This window comes from Mesitornis unicolor, unplaced genomic scaffold (assembly GCF_000695765.1).
Source record: "Mesitornis unicolor isolate BGI_N332 unplaced genomic scaffold, ASM69576v1 scaffold4296, whole genome shotgun sequence".
Lineage (NCBI taxonomy): Eukaryota > Metazoa > Chordata > Aves > Mesitornithiformes > Mesitornithidae > Mesitornis > Mesitornis unicolor.
Window position 1 is genome coordinate 24,096 of NW_010188738.1, and position 13,311 is coordinate 37,406.

Below are 13,311 nucleotides of genomic sequence, written 5' to 3' on the forward strand. Positions count from 1 at the left end.
GGGACACAGAAGAGTTTGCTCTAAGGGCAGTAAGGGCTAGAAAAGTGTGTCTGCAAGTTCTTACGCTTTTTGTTTGCTTTGGCTGATACTTTGTGTCTGACAGTGATCAACGTTCAAAGAAACTGTGCGCTGCAGGAGTTGACAGCTGAGGTGCCCAGGACACTTTGCTGTCCACCTGTACTTTAGGGTTAGTATCTACTGAAATACTTCTGGAGTAAAGCTGGCGATGCTGTGTCACAGAGGAAGCAATCAAAAGCAGTTTTAATTGGGAAATTCAAGTACAAGTAGAGTGTTTTTACTGTGTTTTTTAATTTTTACAAAATGTTGCAGTGACCAGCATGAGCAGATGAACAATTTTCTGCACAGAAATGCACGCATTTGGTAGGGAACAAATGCTGGTGAAACTCAGTAATGATTTAGAAAACTTTCTTCCCTGTTCACATCCCAGGTAGTTGTATGACAGCAATCACCTAAGAAAAAACAAGACTTTCAGTCGCATCCTACTTTTTACACCTGGCTCTTTAGGAGTGGTCCAGGTTCTTGTAGCTCTTCATTTTGAGTACCAGCTGCCTGCCCCAAAATAAATAAGAGGCCTCCCTTGCTCTGTCCAGATGTATCCTCTTTAGGGTAGTTGTGTTTCCCTTTTGTGGAATCCCACTAAATTCCTGATGTTCACAGGCGAAACGAGCCAGTGGTAATACATCAAGAATGAGTTGGATCTGGACCTCTCTATAAAGCAGGCTTAGCACTGCAGCAGCTTTGGATGTGCAAGATTATCCTGGGATACAGATAACTGTATGGCCTTACCTTAGCACTGTTTTGCATTGGATGCAAAATGTGGGGGTGTACTACCGCTAACTTGAAATTCTGATTTTACAAGCTGAGAGAGTTGGAGTTGTTCATCCTGGAGAGAAGGCTTTGAGGACACCTTAGAGCAGCCTTCTAGTACTTAAAGGGGGCCTACAAGAAAGATAAAGACAGGCTTTTTACAAAGGCATTGAGATATAGGATGAGGGGGAGTGGCTTTAAACTGGAAGAGGGGAGATTTAGACTGGATATTAGGAAGAAATTCTTCCCTCTGAGGGTGGTGAGACACTGGCCCAGGTTGCCCAGGGAAGCTGTGGATGCCCCCTCCCTGGCAGTGTTCAGGGCCAGGTTGGATGAGGCTTTGAGCAGCCTGGGCTGGTGGGAGGTGTCCCTGCCCATGGCAGGGGTTGGACTGGGTGAGCTTTGAGGTCCCTTCCAACCCAAACCATTCTGCGATTCTGTGATTTTAGAGAGCTAAGCTTAGATGGTCCTTTCTCCTTGTAGACTGAGGAAATCCTGCACTAACTTTTTGGTTTTGTCATCAGCTTTTCTTAGCGGCTTTCTCTACTTGCACATATGGTTTAGCAGAAAAATTGGATTTTTATCAAGCACTAAGTCTGTAAAGGGCAGACCAGGCAGCAGCCTGCCTGTCATTTCCAAGTCTGACTTCAGACTTCAGTACCATGATCGGTGCAGACGCTGTGCAGTTGTTCCTGCAGGATTGCAGTGACGGAGAAATGCAGAAGCTTGCACTGGTTTTGTGTCAGCAGATACACGGTTGCTGCAGGCGTGCTGTTCAGGGACACTTCTCTTTGATCTTGGGTTTGTTTGTAATTTATCTGTAGAAGGCGCGTTTTGTTGACAAATACAACCCTGATTTGCTTTTATGTTAGGGTATCTTGCTAGAGAAGAAGAGTATTTCAGCAGTGACAAATTCTGCAATGATGGAAGGATTTAAAAAGAAAAAGACTTAAAGCAAGCTCCTGATCTGTATTAGGAGAAATTGATGCCTAGGATAAATTTCTACCAGGAATTGGTGTTTTTAAGAGAAAATCAGTGTGGAATGCAGTTGTTAACTGGAAAGGATGGGTTTTCCTGACCTTCCTTCCTTTCTCCCAGTGTCCTTGGGAAATGCTGTTACGTATCACTGAGCCGAATACTGCTGAGTTCAGCAAAGCCACCTGATTCAAGTTGTTGACTTTATTACTTTAGAGTTTTAGATGAGTTTTTAAAATACTCTGTCTTTCACTGACAAATAATATGAGATCTATTGCTGTTCTTGGGATAAAATACATACAATCTACTTTTACGCTTAACCTCTCATAGACCCAGAAGAATGCGTAGGCTAATGTCTTAATAATTCCTGTTAACAATTTAGTTATTCTTATACGTACCCCAAACTTTCCCTTTTACATTCTGAGGTATTTGCATATAAAAATTTAAACACTTGGAGTCTCACTTACCAAAACCATTCAACTGAAAATTCCCAGACTGTACCATCCTTGAGATTGCACTGTTTATTTAATGAATTATAGGCTTAAGTTTTAAAGACAAGCACTCAGAAAGCTTCACTCAGCGTGCTTACGTCATTTATATTGTTGCGGGGTTTTTTAATGTTAAGTAAGAAAAGGTTTAGTGTTACAGAAAATACAGGATGAAAAATAAGAGTCCCAGTTCTGAATGGGTTACAGGGTGTTTTCAAAACAAACAAATTGGGGATGGATAAAACAAGGTTACTAATGCAAATGAGAGCAGGGTGGTATAAGAATTTAATTTTAATTTTTAAGAAGCTACCTAAAATAGATAGAAGGAGGCATCTCTGATATGGATCTCCCTTTTTGTTTCGGGATTTTGCTTTGATTACCAAACAGGAAAATATTTCATGTTACTGTGAGACTATGCCATTGACTTCACAGAAAAGTTATCACTCCTCAAACACAATGATTTTTGTTCAGTTCATTTAAACTTTTCCTTATCTTTTCATTTGCAGACTGTAGTCTTGAGTGGGGTGGGGTCAGGTCTAATTTTGTTATGTTACCTCCACCCATGTAAGGAAATTCTTTGCCTTCAACATCAGCTATATTGTTTCCGGCAAAGTGGTGGCAGTTTACAAAGGATTTGTCAGGGTTTTTAACGTTCGGTGTAGGCAAAATTAGCACAGGTAAATGATGGAGCTGCAGCAACTCACGAAAGGTTTACAAATGAAAACCTAATTTGATCCATGATCGTCCATGATTGAAAGAATCACAGAATCATAGGATGGTTTTGGTTGGAAAAGACCTTTAAGATCATCAAGTCCAACCATTGAATCTAAGTCCACCACTAGAGCATGTCCCTGCACACAACATCTCCTCTTTTAAACACCTTCAGGGATGGTGACTCCACCACCTCCCTGGGCAGCCCCTTCCAGTGCTTGACAACCCTTTCAGTAAAGAAATCACTCCTCATATCCAACCTAAACCTCCCCTGGCACAACTTGAGGCCATTTCCCCTTGTCCTGTCACTTGCTACCAGGGACAAGAGACCAACCCCCACCTCACTACACTCTCCTTTCAGGTAGTTGTAGAGGGTGATAAGGTCTCCCCTCAGCCTCCTCTTCTCCAGACTAAGCGCCTCAATTCCCTCAGCCTCTCCTTATAATTCTTGTGCTCTAAACCCCTCACCAGCCTCGGTGCCCTTCTCTGGACATGCTCCAGCCCCTCAATGTCCTTCTGGGATCAGTGAGGGGCCCAAAACTGAACACAGGATTTGAGGTGCAGCTTCAGTTGCCCTGCTTCTGTTGGCCACACTATTCCTGATGCAGGCCAGGTTGCTGTTGGCCTTCTTGGCCACCTGGGCACACTGCTGGCTCATGTTCAGTGGCTGTCGACCAGCACCTCCAGGTCCTTTTCTACCTGGTAGTTCTCCAGCCACTCTTCCTCAAGCCTGTAGTGCTGCATGGGGTTTTGTGACCCAAAGGCAGGACCTGACACTGGTCCTGTTGAAGCTCTTCTAAAGCTTGGACTCAGGTGGGGAAGCAGTTTTGTACCTTTAGTATGACAGTTCCCCTGTGAAAAAATTATTTCTTAGGAAACATTGACTTCTTTCTATCCTTGGAAATTGTAATTCTGTACTACTTAACTTCTTATTACCTTAGTTCTGATGCCAGATTTCTTTCAAAAAATCTTGATTTCCTTTTGATGTTGAAAAAAGACAGGTTTTTCAGTCTGATTGTAAGTGATTTAGTAATCTTTTGAGATTCAGAAGAACAAAAGCCATTGTAGTGGAATAATGTCTGTTGGGTTTTTGGTGGTTTGTTTTTATTCAGTTTCCCCTTAAGGTTGTGTGATCAAAATTTTGAAAAGACTTTTTATTGCAAACCTAACACTGTGATGTTCAGGCGTTTGGGTCAGAGTTTTTGTAAGTAAATGAGATTCAGAGTATAAAATCCCACACGAATGTTAATTTATAGTTCAGCAAGTCAACTCTTTTGTTTTAATATTAACATATCCAGCTTGATAGAATAATTACCATTTTATAGCATGAATAGATACATTATCACGGAAAGCAATTTGTAACCATCAGCTCTCTAATCCTGAAATCGATGGGATGTCACTTTTTCTGTGTGAGGCTGAGTTTTGTAGCACATGTTGGAGCCGTGGCTTTCCTTGGCTGACAAATGTCCCTGCGTTGTATTGCGCTGCCTTTAATAACTTCAATTCTGGCAGCTCTCATCGGTATTTAAGAACTTCATCATACTGAAACTGCTTTTAATTAATGAAAGGAGAAAGGCTGTGATGCAGTTTGCACACACTGACAGATTTGTATGCTGCCTAATGTTTTACTATGGTTTTTTTAATGTTCTTTCTTATATATCTTTCTGATATATATCTATATAATCTATATCTATATCACAAAACTTCAGAGTTGTGGTCATTGCGAGAGGAGTGGGGAAATGATGAAATTAATGCTTATATATCTTTTTATATTCCTAGAACTACAGAAAGCTCCAGAGCAGTAGGAATTAATTAATCTACAGTTAATAATAGTTGCAGAGAAGAAACGTGTTGAGATGGGCTTCATCTCACCCAGCTTTATTTGACCGCTGCATAGATGTGTGTATCTGAGCTAATTGTCCAGGCGCTATTTACGGTCAGTGAAGAGGAACAGGCGCTCGGCGTGCTGCATTTCATCTGACCTATTTTAGCCACTTAGAGGGAGAGGAATCGGACCGCAGAAGTGCCAGCTTCTCTCTGTTGCCTCTAAAAAGGACCTAGGAGTGACAAACTCCAACGTAGGTGGCTACGCTGGAGAAGTCCTTATGTTAAATGACATGAACCCCTCCGGCTGGGTTTAACGTAAAAAGAACATATGGGCTTCATGTGAAGGCAGGGGGATTGAGCTTTGAAATATTAATTTACAGCACGCTGGAATAAAAAAATCACAGCTGCTTTGCACACTGAGCATTTTTAAGTGCTCTGCCAAGTTTAAACTATTTATTTACATTTATTAGCAGAGTTGCACTCTGGTGTTTAGATCGAAGCTTTAGGAACAGATACGCTTGATTGTAAAAGTCCACAAGTTTCATTTTTAAGGGACTTTCAGGTTTACCATTGTTGGACAGCATTTCTCCCAAGACAGAAATTCTCCAGAATTTAGCCAAGACACAACCAGCCTTGGCTATTTTATACACCATTTGTATTGTGTGAAAGTGTGAGACATACCTGCTATTGGAACTGTACATATTTGATATGAAAATAAATGTCCTTGAAAATGAGATGCTAACTTTGGCACCGATACGACTGTGATACTGAAGGTTCATCCCTTTAGCGTTAGAAAAACACATGAAATCTTAAAATCTTAGCCTTATGTGAACTAAATGTGCATAGCAAGATGAATTCCAGTAAAGCTGTGCCTGTACCAAGGACTGAAGATGCATATGTGTATTGCTGTAGGTTTTTATGGATTTGTGGTTGGGAATTTCCTGACGTCTTTGTCAACTCATCATCCCAGCCATATGCTCGTATTCCACAACTATTTTAATTTTTTTTAAAATCATGCTTAGCAGTGTATTTGGTAGAGCTGATATCACTTATGAGAGCCCGGAGATATTAACCTATAGCTTTCTCCCAGCTTTCTGGTGCATCTTCCTTCATTTCCAGAACCTTTCCATGGCTGGGGGGGCCTCACGTTGCCGCCCTGGCTGCTGACCACTCAAGATGGGGCTTTGCTGCAGGGCTGAGGGAGCCAGCTGCGTTGTGGGGCCTTGGAAGAAATTCCCGTCGTCTTTGCTGCTGGTTGGGCACGGCCTCCTGTTTGGTTTGTGGAGTTTTTGCGCTAGGAAGTTTGAGGCAGGTTTAATACCTACAGTTGAAGGAGAAAATTGGCCTGTGCTGGGAAGAACTTTACACTGGGTATGTGGAGGATGAAGATAAAGTGGATCTTTGGATATAAAATTTTGGGCATGAGAATTCCAGCGGCACAATTTTATTATTTTCCTCACAGCATCCTTCACTGAGGATGGCAGTATGTTAAGTTTTCGTTTCAGCTGCTGGGTGCTGTCGCTGTGTGCTGATGGTAGGTGAAACATCTGAGTGATTTGTCTCTGCTTTGCGTGTGTCTGGTAGCCTCACCTTCAAAGTTGGGCTTCATTTTGCTGGGGCAGAAACTGCTTCTTAAGGCTTGCACAATTTCACCTCCCCCCCCCAACTCTTCAAAATTATTTAAATAAACGAATGCAGTTTTATATAGAAATGCCTTCTTCAGTCTGTGAAATCTGGTCTATACAGTTTAAATAAATGTACTGTTTAAATGGCTATCTGTGAAATTTGGTATATTTAAATATATATGCAATATATATTGAATTCTTCTATAATATTCTTAGTATAAATAGTATAGTATTCTATAGTATTCTTATAATATGTATTGTATAACTTACAGATAAATATATAATATATATTTAAATATACCCAGAGTTGAGTATTTAAGTGAAATTGTCAGTCACTTGCAAAGTCTTACATGCTTAATAGAGAACTCACTTTAAATGTATACGCATTTATACCTAGGCCATGCAGTGTGATTTCATGGCTCTGGTTCTAACAGGGCTTTTGAGTTTGAACTTTGATGTCGTCCTCTGGTAACTGCTAAGTTGATGATACATTTTTGTTGTGTTTTTGATATTTCTGTGCGCATAAGAGATTTGTTGTGCTAATGTGAAATGGGAGCTGTTGATCAGGAGTTTTTAAGAAGTTTTGAGAGCCGTGTATCTGAAGTGTGCAGGTGTTGGGTGTCGTGGTGTCATTTGGAGTGCAGGATGGTGACTTGAGGAGAAGCCCCCTATCCTTGCAGTTTGTAGGTCCCTTTTTTGACATAAATGACATCTCCCTTACCCAAACCTGACCTCACTCTTCTGCTGTGGCTGTCCTGCACAACTGGATGAATTGTTTCATAGAGGGGGATGTTGTGACGGTGCTCTGGGGTGCCATCTAATGGAAATAAAGCACTGTCCCTCCTCCTCGTCAAAAATTAAAGATCTCCACCTGTCACTCTCCAGGCAAGTAATTATAGGTGGATATGTGTTAAATTATTTGAGCACCTTACAAATATAAACATGAATATTAATAAATCATATACAAAGATCCCATTGCTTAATTTCTTCCTTAATTTTCTCAAATTCTTTCCCTCATACAGGCTCTCGATGGAAATATATATGATCACCTTAAGGATTATTTAATGGCATTCAGCATGACTGAGCTAGAGACATGCCAAGCTGTACAAAACACCTTCCAGTTCTTACTGGAGACTTCCAGCAGGGTAAGTTTGTGCCGAATGATCCTCTGTAACTGAATCCTTACAGCATATGGAAGTGCCCAGGCTTAAGATTTGCTTCCAAACTAGTGACAAAACTGAGTGGTTATTATTTTTGGTTACTCCTAAGCCAGTATTAAGTTAAACCAGACAGTTTTCTTGGGGAGAACTTTTCCTGTTGCCACCCAGATTGCGTTCTCACGAGTGGTTTACACCATACAAGGTCTTTTGAGAACAGGGATCAAGAGGTGTTCAGTTATACCCATGCTGCGTGTTTGGAAAGAGAAACTGCAGCTGAAATCTGCGCAGTGTAATCTGGAACTGCATCAGTCACTCATCATGGTAAAGCCCTATGAAACTGTTTGGATCATTTCCCAATAATTGAATGTCAACTTAAAAAAACCCAAAATATTACAGCATTTCCTCCTTTGAATGAAGAATGACAAATACAGAAAACAGATTAGAGTCTTGTCACAGACGTGATTTGTTTGCTTTTTTGAGCAGCCAGAATACGTGATCGCTTCCAGGATAATTTTGATACTTAAATAATTCATCTGCTGGGCTAAAAAAAATAAAAAATAATTGCTGTTGAGCTCAAATGAGCTACGTTGGTGCAATCATAACATTCCTTTATACCTATACCTCAACAAACTGCACAGAAACAGAGCTCATTTGTGCTGGGACTTATGTAGAAACCATGTATTTGACTCATTCCTTCTTCACCTGCGAGCTCACGAACTCACACCTTATTAGATGTAAAGTGAGGGGATTAAAAATTGACTTCACACAAGCTTGTCTTTGAATTGACTTGGCAGCAGCTGTAAAGATAATGAAAATACCATTTATCTTCTGTTGGAAAAGGACTTAATAATTTACCTTGGTGTATATCATTTGGGTCGGTTTAAAATACATTCCCCCAAAATGCTGGATTTGAGTCTTTTAACTAAGTATGCTTATATATAATGTCTGCATATCCATAAATAATTTCTCAGTATTGTATTCAGCGCTTTGCAATGAGAATATTTAGCGTGCTGGCTGGCTGGGACTTTCATCTAACTAAACTGTCATTTCCAAGCAGGAAAACTAGGAATACTTGTGGCGTATATTTGTGAGTGCTGAGGTTGTGCTGGCTTGCGTTAGCAAAACTCTGTGTGGCCAGAAGCCCACAGGTCTGGTTTATTTTATACAGTAACAACGTCATGCTGTGTGTTTGAGTAAAATAGCTCTGTTTTCGCTTTACTAAGTCAGTACAATGCCTGGAGAAGGCACAAAAATGTAAATAGAGCTGTCAGGTCTGAGCAGGATTTTTACAACTTGTTTATAGCTCATCAGCACCAATTTGCTTGCAGCTCAAGAATGTGGAGAAGAAAAATGTGTCTTATGTTACTACTGAAAATGTGCGTCTTGCTCTGAAATACTACACATGTGAATCAGTGGCTTAAAAATACTACACACGTGAATCAGTGGCTTATTCCACAGGCGGAGGATGAGGCTTTGCTCATCCTTTCTTTTGAATTTCAAGCACTTCCTATAGGGCCACATTGCTGGAATAGGAGTCATCAAATCCAGAGTAGAAACTCAGCATCAAAAGCTGTGCATGTGTTTTGAAAGCAGCTTGAGTGTTAAACATGGAACAAATTTTTTAGCTATTTAGTAATTTGGAATAAAAACAAACTTGCTATCAAAGCAACGATTTAAATATTTATTGTATTTTTTTAGAACTTCACCTGTTCTGCGTTACTTTGAAGTAGAAGATCACAAGCTTGCCAAGCTGCGTTGAGAAAAGACGCGTTAGGTCGTTGATCGAAATGCATTCATTTTTCCATCTGAGCTATATTTCTGTTTACAGGATGGATTTAGCTGATATTTGCAGTTCTGGAGGTTTTATTACTGCTAGGTTGGGGTTACATGTCATTCCTCTGGCATTTCCAGGTGTATTACCCTCTGTCACGGTGCATTTGAAAATGCAATTTAACTGCCTTTTCACTTGAACAGTCTTTTTCAAGACTCGTACGTCTTGCTCTTCTCTTTTGGAAAAAAATCTGATTTACTTTGGAACATTTTCCTAAATTCCATTTGCTGTTTTGAATGACATTTCTGTGATGTTTCTGGTAAGAAGCTTCCCCAACCTAGGGCAAATAATTTCATTTATGCACGTCTCTGACTATGCCTTCTTGCTGCATATGGTGCATATTTAACATCTGATTTCAAGTCTGCTTTAGCATTTCAGTTGACATTGACTTCATGAAGAAACTGCGTGAGAACACCGATTTTATTTCTGAATAACAGGAAATCCATTTGGACAAGTTACTGCTTAATCCTGAGAATCCTGTATTCCTTCAGAGCATTTTTGTTTTCTTTTTTTACAGTTGTCAAATACATCGTGCAGAATGCTCCGGGGTATTCGTTTGCTGCACTTGGACACTCTCCCAAGTCTCATGTTATGATAATATTTCTCCTCATTTGTAACTAAATTTTGTTTCTTTGAGGGAAAATTACTTACAAGTGCTGTTGTAAAGGTGGTTTTTCTTCTTTGAAGAGCAGAGCTGCTTTTGAGTGAGAGGTCTCCAGTGAAAGCTTATAGCATTAAAATAACTGCATCGGTTTCCACGTCCTCAGTAACAACACTTTTTGTTTTTCCTAACTGAAGTTGGTTTAAAATAGTTACATATGTTTGAGAGTCGGGTGCTATGGGCAGGGGTCACTTATATCTAAAGAAGTATGTGAAGGCTGGAGCTGTTTAATATAAATTATCTCAATGCCGTGGTCAACACTGAGCAGCGTCTGAAGCTGCAGACTATTCCTCCTTTAGTATTTTCCAAATTTCTATTTGTGGGAATTGCTAATACAGACTCCCTCTATGCCTGCTCTGTATGTTTTCGACGCATTTGAATGTGTTTACGTTCAACTGCTCAATTTGGTGCAGTAATTATGTACTTTCCTGTTTTAAATGAGCGCATTATTGGCCCTGGAGGACTATTTACTTTCTTTAACTGAAGATTAATTTTTTACAGTTCAGTATTTCGGGAACACAAGCATCAACATTTTGATGCATTAGAGAACGTGTGGTATTTACCATTGTACATACAGTGTAATCAGAATTCTTGGCCATATACAACGCTGCTGTTATTTCTGGATAAATACCAGCTTTATTATACACTTCTGTACATTTAAACCCTCAGTTTGGTTGTAGGTTTTTATAATGCCATGCAGCTATTTACGCGTTTTCATCAATTGAAGTAGTGAACGCTCTCTAGAATTCATCAGCCAGCGACGCTGTTTTTATCTTACTGCAATCAATGAGTTTTTCTTTCTAAATATGTGTAAATTGTGACATAAGGGATTTGTTTAGGAATACGTGTCACGCTGCCTGAAATGTATCATTAAACAAATTTAGTTGCTGAAGTAGTTTTGGTTTAGCAAAATGCAAGCTACGAGAGTTTTCTCTGAAAGCAATTGAATATAAAAAGATGCATTTTGCAACTGATTTTGTATGCATTATTCCAAATAGTCTTTTCAGCTCCTGCAGCTAATAATTTGTGTAAAAATAAGACATTTCAGCCTAAGAAACAACTGTGTAGAAGAAATTATCTGCGAGTGGAAAGAAAAATATTTACAGTAGTGACACCACATACTGTATACTCAATAGTTGGGGTGTTTTTTCTCCCATTTTGCATTTGTGGGATGTTTGGTAGGTTAAGGGCAGATATTCTTTAGCTCTCTGTTGTCCAGGCTGTGTCCTACCAGTCACTCTGGACAACTGTGGGTGGCACTGCCCAGCATCACATCCTCTATTTCCGTGGGTTGCATTCAAGGTTCTGCCTTAGCGCACTGATTTTGCTGTAGTGTTTTTAGGTTGACAAAATAACGATTGAAATGGCATTTATTTCCTCAGGTGGTGCGGGATTACAACCTCCAGCTGTTTCTACAGGAGAACTCAGTGTTTCACAAACCACAGCCTTTCCAGTTCCAACCCAGCGACAGCGACACTGTAAGAACCCTGCTGAATTCCTTGATTTATTTCTTGCTCCATTTTTAAGAATGTCGGTATAAATGGGTAAGAGAATTACAGTCGCTGGTATCCCAGGCTGCCTTAACCTTATGCTGTATTTTTGGAAAAGAAAGGGAAACTGGGCTGATTCCATCAGCTCTGCATGCAGTAGGTAGGGGATCATAGCAAAAGCATCAAACAGTTTCAGTGTCATTCACAGAAGAGCAAAATCTTTTCTTTGCTTCCAAATTGTGACGAGCAGTCCTGTATTTCCCTGTTTTCAGCACAATTTTCACTATATTTTATTAGCTTTTTGTTGTGACAGTGAGATTCTCATACTATTCACTGATACTGGAATACATGTGTGATGCTATGCCAGATAAAGTGTCCGTATACCTCTACATTATTCAATGAATATTTACACTTACATATAAGAAGTTACAGAGTTAGAAAGAAAACTGTTTAAACATTGATTCCAAAATAATCTTGGAAAATCTTATTTTGATGCGATGTTGCTTCTGAAGCAATCGTTAATGGCACTAAAACTGAGTAAATCATGGTATGTAAATACATTTCCAAACAGCACTTTTATTAAAGTGGATTGCTGATGTCCCACTGATCGTTACTAACATTATTTTAAGAAATAACTGTTGAAAATAACCCTGTTAATAGATGCAAGTGGTTTTTCCAGACATACCAACAGCTATAACACAGTTTCCTTTGTCTTCCCATTTTAACAAACTGTGATTTTGCTTTTTTCTTCCAGCTCCTTTGTCTCGAGTCAGTTATTTCCATACAATTCTGGGTTCTCCTTAATACAGTCAGCTGAGTCTTTCTAACTGCCTTTTGCCCTGCCTTTCTAACCTTTGCTGCTCTGTGTTTTCATCCTTGTGCCCTCTCTGTGTCCAGAGTTTTAATGCAGTTCAGCTGGTGGATATCGAGCCCTCACCTGTCAGTGCTATGCGAATGACTATAGCAGAGGTATATGGTAGTATTTATAATCAGTATTTTGTGTCATTATCAGTATGCATGTGGCTCAGGATGCTGAGTTTACACTCATGTAGAGGTGGCAACAGAATGCATAATATATATACAAAATAACTGGAGAAAAAAGAAAGAAAAAAGCTTTTTCCACAATGAGATTTAAGTTAAAGAAGGAAAAAAGCAATTTAGCTGTGTTATTTGTCAGGATCAGCTTCACACTTCTCTTTCTGCACTTGCACAGCATTTGTAATTGATATTATAATCTTTTGGGGACATGAATTAAAATTTCACAGCTCAAGATAGCGATGTGTATAATTGGTTACTTCTCGAATGTGAATGGGGAAGCTTGCAGAACAACTGGAGGCGATCAGTATGCGCACATGAAGTGCGGTCCCATTACTAATTGAATTTTGTTCTTTTTCCAGAGGGCTATCCCCATGTAAAATAGAACTGTAATTCACTCCTATTAAACTCTTCAACCTTAAAAATGACATGATTCTTTGACATGGCACTTGTGTGGTCTGACACCATACAAGGGCGCTACTCGTGCTGCTTAAACTCAGGAGCTTTTTAGAAGGCAATAAATGGGGCGTTCGTATCTAAAGCACTCTCTACCTCAAATGCAGTGACTTCTTCACTTGGTTGACCCACTTGGGCTGTAAAATTACTGCATTTCTTCATTGCACAGCATTTTTTTATTGCTTATGTTATAACCATATATATTAAAATATATATTTTACCTA

At 39.6% G+C, this 13,311-nt stretch overlaps 1 protein-coding gene across 1 annotated transcript in view; it reads left to right on the forward strand.

The window, feature by feature from the left end:
* The window catches only part of LOC104541694 (FCH and double SH3 domains protein 2-like), a gene marked incomplete at both ends in the record, with an annotated part of 31,932 nt that extends 19,367 nt beyond the window's left edge, over positions 1–12,565 (forward strand). The window contains 3 exons of the mRNA XM_010185814.1: positions 7,477–7,599; positions 11,489–11,584; positions 12,494–12,565. Coding sequence (XP_010184116.1) covers positions 7,477–7,599; positions 11,489–11,584; positions 12,494–12,565 — 291 coding nt within the window. The remainder of the gene's footprint in view (positions 1–7,476; positions 7,600–11,488; positions 11,585–12,493) is intronic.
* Between the last annotated feature and the right edge of the window lie 746 nt (positions 12,566–13,311).